At 56.7% G+C, this 6,303-nt stretch overlaps 1 protein-coding gene across 1 annotated transcript; it reads right to left on the bottom strand.

Moving 5' to 3' along the window:
- Positions 1 to 451: 451 nt before the first annotated feature.
- Positions 452 to 4,050, bottom strand: MYOD1 (myogenic differentiation 1). The gene is made up of 3 exons (XM_045484675.1): positions 2,249 to 4,050; positions 1,696 to 1,774; positions 452 to 1,407 (listed from the first exon to the last, which is right to left on the bottom strand). Exons 1-3 carry the CDS (start codon positions 2,876 to 2,878, stop codon positions 1,157 to 1,159), a joined length of 960 nt encoding a protein of 319 aa, XP_045340631.1. The 5' UTR covers positions 2,879 to 4,050; the 3' UTR covers positions 452 to 1,156.
- Positions 4,051 to 6,303: the final 2,253 nt, after the last annotated feature.

The following is a 6,303-nucleotide window of genomic DNA, read 5'->3' as shown; positions in this document are numbered from 1 at the left end:
GAATTTCCAGTGATCCTTCTGGACACCACACCTGGGTTCACTCTGCGTATGGAAAGGCGTGATTCTCAACCTTGCATGCAGTTTAGAATCACTTGGGCAGCTTTTGAAAAATAACAATACCTGGCCCAGGATATCAGGGGCAGATATGTTAAATCAGAATCTCTGGAGAATGAGGCCCGACATGGATCTTTTTTTCCCCCACTACTCAAATCAGGCTAAAATGCATCCTGACCGCAGAACCACTGACCTGCATGAGATGATGGATCAAAGGAACCATCCCCAAGTATAGGAGCCAAACTCACCCCTCCCTTCCTAGCCCCGCCCCAGGTTCCTTTCTTGCAATCAGTCTTCCGCCTACAGGGGTCGCTGCGGTACAGCTGACCCAAGTCTGCAGGTTTTCCTCCCAGCCAAAAAAAATCTTGCCCCCGTCCCCAGGGAGAGCCGGAGCCACCGCGGTATAAATTAGCGTCTTTATTTCGAACACCTGAGCGAGCGCCCGCGGCTCGCCCACTTGTGGTATAAACGTACAAATTCCCTGTAGCACCGCACACCATGCTTCAGAGATAAATACAGCCCTAGGGGCTCTTGCTCTGGCAAAGCAACTCTTATTTACAGGAATAGATTACAAAAGTGTTACAAAAAGTGGTCCTGAAATGGGGGAGGAGGTGGAGTGGTTACTGTTAACACTTGTTAGACGCAGAACGCGAGCGCACCCCGACGGCGCAGGGGAACAACAAAGTCGGCAGGGCTCTGGGAAAGAGAGGCCACGCCCCCTCAAACAACAGGAGCGTCCGGAGGCGGGGCTTAGATCTGCGCGGGTTCCACCCCGCGTAGGGAAGGGGAAAAGGAAGAGGAAGGGTCTGGCCCCTCAAGGATCAGCTCTGGCCTCAGGAGAACTCCGAAAAGCCACTGCAGCGGGTCTCAGGGAAGGGTGTTGCGTGGGAAAAAAGGACTGTGTCCTTACTCTGGAGTGCGGGAGGCGGAAACACACATCAGTTCTCCCGCCTCTCCCAATTCGGGAGAGGGGTCGCTTTTAAAGCGAAGTTGGGAACGGGCGTTGGCATTTAAGCTCAATCTTTTGGGCACGAGGGACCCTAGGGGCACTATCCCTCCGGCGCGTGGGCAGCGGAGCCCTCCCATGCGGCCGCCCACCTCCTCAGAGCACCTGGTAGATGGGGTTGGGGTTTGCGCCCGCTGGGCACTGCGGGGCGGCGTCCGGGGAAGGGGTGGGGGCGCCGCGCTCGACCTCACTCTGGGCCGCCGCCTCTTGTGGGCCCGGAGACGACTCCGGCGGCGCATCCGCCAGCAGAAGGGAGGGCGCCGTGGGGCTCTCGGTGGAGATGCGCTCCACGATGCTTGACAGGCAGTCGAGGCTCGACACCGCAGCACTCTTCCCGGGCCTGGGTTCTGCGCGAGGAGGGGTAGGTTAGTAAGCAGTTGAGCCGCGGTCAAGTCTCCACCTATGGATTCAGTGCTTTGGGGCAGACAGGAAACTGAGGGCATGCCGGAATCCGCGAGGACCCAGCGTAGTCCGCAAGGACCCAGTGAGAGTGCGGAGCGTAAAGGGAGCTGCGCCCTTAGTTATTCCATTCCCTGTACCGTCTCCCAGAATTGGGGGTGCGGAGGGGGGTCCTGGGTAGAGGGAAGCCAGGGCAGCCCAAAGGGGATAACGCGGAAGGAGGCGCGAATACGCACCGCTGGGCGCCTCGCTGTAGTAGGTGCTGTCGTAGCAGTTCCGCCGCCGGGCACCGCTCGGGGGGCCGCTGTAGTCCATCTGCAAAGGGCAAGGGCGACCGAGTCAGTCTCGGGACCGCATGGGGCCAGAGCATCACTCCCTGTAGCCACCCCGCCCCAACTCCCTAAGTCTCAGCCACGAGTTCTGGGCCCTGACTGGGGGATAGGGGCGGACAGGAGCTGTCTGCAGCCTGCCCAGCCAACCAGAGGATGGACAGTCACCTAGGAGCACAAATCTGCACTTTGTAAATAGGGATAAGTGGAGAAACGCAGATCTTCATGCCGCTGCAGCAAAGTTCTAACAGAGCCCCTAATCGGGTGGATCGCATTTGTCCCGTGCGCCCCCAAGGCACCAGGCCACCCCAGTGACAGCTGCTCAGGCCACCGGGGTCCACTCCCAGCAAGGTTCCCAGCCCAACCCTCCCTCTGGAGGGCCAGCTCCCCACTTTCGGAAACACGTCCCAGATATACAAAGGTCTGCCCTCACTTCTCGAGCTGGGGGTCCCGGCCTTACCATGCCGTCGGAACAGTTGGAGCGCGGGCTGGACGCGTCCGAGTCGCCGCTGTAGTGTTCGCCGCCACGGCCTGGGGGCAGCGGGCCAGGCGCGTAAAAGGCCGCGGCGGCGCCAGGGGGCGCGGCGTCCTGGTCGCGCAGCAGCGCCTGCAGGCCTTCGATGTAGCGAATCGCGTTGCGCAGGATCTCCACCTTGGGCAGCCGCTGGTTTGGGTTGCTGGACGTGCAGCGCTTCAGCGTCTCGAAAGCCTCGTTGACTTTGCTCAGGCGGCGCCGCTCGCGCATGGTGGCGGCCTTGCGGCGGTCGGCGTTAGTGGTCTTGCGCTTGCACGCTTTGCAGGCCCACAATAGACAGCGGCCAGCCTGGTGGTGCCCGCTGGGCGCGCGCACATGCTCGTCCTCGCGCGCGCCCGGGGTCGGGTGCACGGCCGCAGGGAAGTGCGAATGTTCCTCGGGCTTCAGGAGCGCGCCCACGTGCACGAGGCGCGGGTCCAGGTCTTCGAAGAAGCGCAGGTCCGGAGAGTCGAAACACGGGTCATCATAGAAATCGTCCGCGGAGGCAAAGTTGCAGAGGGAGCCGTCGGGGCCAGTCAAATCTACGTCCCGGAGCGGCGGCGACAGCAGCTCCATATCCCGGCAGGGGGTGGCGCAGTCCTGGCTTCGGTAGGGGTTGCCCGAAACTTTCTGACTCTCCGCAGTCCTGGCCGTAAGGTGGTAAAGTATTAGGGGTCTGAATGTACGGGCGACTTTCCCCCTCTGCCTACTCCTGTCCGGTCTAACAGGCGGTGAGGAGTGCGGCGGCAGCGCCCGGGGGCTTCCCCACCCCTAGCTTCACTCCAGGCGCCCGGGGCTATTTATCCGGTAGTAGCTTAAGGGCCCCAGAGCTCCAGCGGGCGGCTGGGGGCGGGGGCGCCCGAGGCCAATAGAAACAGGGTGGGGGAGGAGCTTGGGATCCCCGGGGTGGCCGCTGGGGCAAGAGACTGGCCAGCCCCCTACCCCTCGACCCTCGCTCGCGCGCGCGCTTCGGCCCCTCCCTAAGCAGGGAGGGAGGCAGAGGCTGGCAGCCCAACGCGGCTGCACTTGGCTGTCGGGCACACTCGCTCCGAACCTCTCCGGCACTGTACTCCTACTGTGTCCTCGGGAAATGCTGGCCGCGCGCAATCAAATCCAAGCTGGGCCCCCCTCTGTCCTCTGCTTTGTGGGGGACCTAGGTGCCGGGTAGGAGTAGAAAACAGATCGGGAGAGATTTGGAGAGAAAGACACAAGGCGATAGCTCAGAGACACATTCAGAGCTGAGATAGTGAGGCAGTGAGGGATATAGCCCAGAAATAGCAGAAAGCTAGAGAGTCAGAGGCAGAGCAACCCGCAACGAGAATTACAGAGTCTAAGTGGGCGAACTTGAGGCAGACTGGACGTGGCGGTCGTGTCGCTCGGCCAGTTCCTACCCCAGAGGTCGCTCAGAGGGCCGTGGGCCCAGGCCACCTTTCCCAGATGCTCTCCTCCAGCCTCATCTATGCAGAAGAGGAGGATCGCTGCTAAAGCTTCTAGCCAATCTCTTCAAGCACAGGTGCTGCCCTAGCCTGGAGGGAGGGAAGTGAACTGCCTAATTCGACCTGCGTGTTTCCGCAGCTGGAATTTCCAGTGAGGGTCCAGTCAGGGTCCAGTCAAGGTGTGTCTTCAGCTGGGAAGAAAACTGCTCTGGTTTTGCTTCCTCACGCGCAGCGCTGCACCAGTGAAGGTTCGTTGCATAAAGGCCTGGAACGCCAGACTCAGCCTGAGAACCCCACTTCAGAGTGGAATCTTTGAGAGTTGAGTTTGCAGACCAATGACCTGGGTTCCAGTCCAGATGCCACAGCTTCCTTTATGATTTTGCAGAAGTCACCATGTCTTCCAAGCCTCAGTTTCCCCACTTCCTAAATTGGGGGATAATAATAGCGATTTCTTCGAGTGTTTGTGGTGGTGGTGGTGGTGGTGAGAATCCAAAAAGACCAAAGACGTGGAGGCCATTGCAAAGATGCAAGGCTATATTCGCAAGACAGCTTACTTCTGTCGCTGGCACCAACTGGACTGTGTGCTGCTCCCTGCGGGCTCCCCAGCTGTTGGCTGGGGCACTGAGCCCGGTGTCACAGCTCAGCTTCCGTGGAGGTCTTAGCTGCCTTTCTTCCCAGCAGGCCCACTGGAGAGACTGGGAATAGAAGGAGGAGGTAACCACCTCATGGGATCTCTGGCTCCTTCACAAGCCCTGGAGTACCCCCACCCCCAGAGTGCCTCTTGGCCTCTTCTTAAATATCTTGTCCACATCCTCCTATCAGCATGCTGGCTAGGGGTTTCCCTTGGACCAGATACCCCTACAGGGCCAGACCCCTGTAGTCCCAGAGCCTACAGATGTAGCTAGAGTAATCTTTGTGCCTTTCCCACTAACTTCTGGAAGCTGTCTTAACTGACTCCTTGAACCCTGGGAAGCCCTCCCTTCCCTCCTTTCCCAGGCTCTTTTGAAATCCTGCTTTCTTCACGTCTCTGCCACTTGTAGTAGTGTTCAAGGTCCTTTTCCTGAGGTGCTCACGTCCCTTCACTCCGTAACACCACCTTCATGTGTTCATTCAGTACATATTATGGAACATCCACTATGTGCCAGCTACTGATTTAGGTATTGGGGGATACAACAACGAATAAAACCATGACTGCTCTCAGGGTGCTTACATTGTAGGGTAGGGAGACTGATAGTAAACAAATAAGCAAGAAATATGTGACGTCAGGAGGTTTTAACTTCTATGGAAAAAATGAAGCAAGGCAAGGAGGGAGGAAAAGTGATGAAGATTGTTTTATTGTATGGAGTGGTCAGGGAAGGCCTCTCTGGGCTGATTATATTTGAACAGAGACTAGAATGAAGTGAAGGCAGAAGGGTCAGATAGAAGGAAGAGCATGTGCAAAGGTCCTAGGCAGGGCTGTGTTGGTAATATTTAATAAGTACAGCAAGGAGGCTATTATGTCTGGAGTGGATCGAGCAAGTGGGAGAGTAGAAGGAGATGGGGTCAGAGAGGGACAAAGTAGTTGAATTCTGAGATGGAAAGCCACTGGAGGACTGAGCGGAAGAGAAGAAAGTTACCATCTGATTTTCATTTTAACAGGAGCGTACTGGATATGGAAAGCAAAGGCAGAATGAGGGAGACCATCAGGAGGCTATGGTAATGACCCAAGTGGTAGTGATGGTGGTTGAGATTTGGGTACCAGCAGAGGAGATGATGAGAAGTGGTTAAATTCCCAATATATTTTGAAGATGGAGCCAGCAAGATTTATTCATGATTGAATTTAGGCAGGGAGACAAGAGAGGAGTTGAGGATGACTCTGGGAAGAATGGAGTTGTGGAACAGCAGGCTTGCAGGTGGCAGTTCAAGAGTCCAAGTTGGGGCAAAATTTGAGATGGGCATTCAACATCCAGGTGGAGACATCAGGTAGGCAGGGGCTTTATGAAGTTGGAGTTCCAGAGGGGACGTCTGGGCAGGGGGAAGACCTGCCCACTGAGATATGAGAGTCTCCCTGTCCCCAATGCCACCATCCTGGACTAAGCTGCCACTCTGCTGGCCTGGATGGCCACCATAGCCTCCTGGCTGCTCTCCTTACTTCCACTCTTGTCCCAGCATAATCTGTCCACTACACAGCAGCCTGAGTAATCCTTTAAACATGTAAATGAGATGATATCCCTTTCCCGCTTTAAAACTCCCTAAGAGCTTCTTGGTTGCATTTAGAATAAAGTCTCATCTTCTTACACTAGCCTGTAAGGTCCTATGTGAGTTGGCTTCAGCCCATCTCTCCAATTTCATCTGGAGCCACCATCCCTTTTGATCACTCCGTTCCCGTCTGAGCTCCTTTCCTGTCTTTTCAACACTGAGAGCTCAATCTGGCCTCAGAGCCTTGAACTTTTGGCTTATAGCACTCTCTCAGGCTCCTCCCAGGATCAGCGGCTTTTCCTATGTCAGGTCTCCACTTAAACATTACTTCCTGGGGATGTCTCTGTCCATCTTCTCTCAGGTAGCTGGGTCACATCACTCTGCTCA

This window comes from Leopardus geoffroyi, chromosome D1, assembly GCF_018350155.1.
Source record: "Leopardus geoffroyi isolate Oge1 chromosome D1, O.geoffroyi_Oge1_pat1.0, whole genome shotgun sequence".
NCBI lineage: Eukaryota > Metazoa > Chordata > Mammalia > Carnivora > Felidae > Leopardus > Leopardus geoffroyi.
Note: the sequence above shows the minus strand (reverse complement) of the source record. Positions and strands in the feature narration are given on the sequence as shown.

Coding starts and splice junctions, on each gene's coding strand:
- MYOD1 (XM_045484675.1), bottom strand. CDS start 2,878: ATGGAGCTGCTGTCGCCGCCGCTCCGGGACGTAGATTTGACTGGCCCC. Junction 1,775..2,248: donor CCAACTGTTCCGACGGCATG/GTAAGGCCGGGA, acceptor TGCCCTTTGCAG/ATGGACTACAGCGGCCCCCC. Junction 1,408..1,695: donor CTACAGCGAGGCGCCCAGCG/GTGCGTATTCGC, acceptor CTCCTCGCGCAG/AACCCAGGCCCGGGAAGAGT.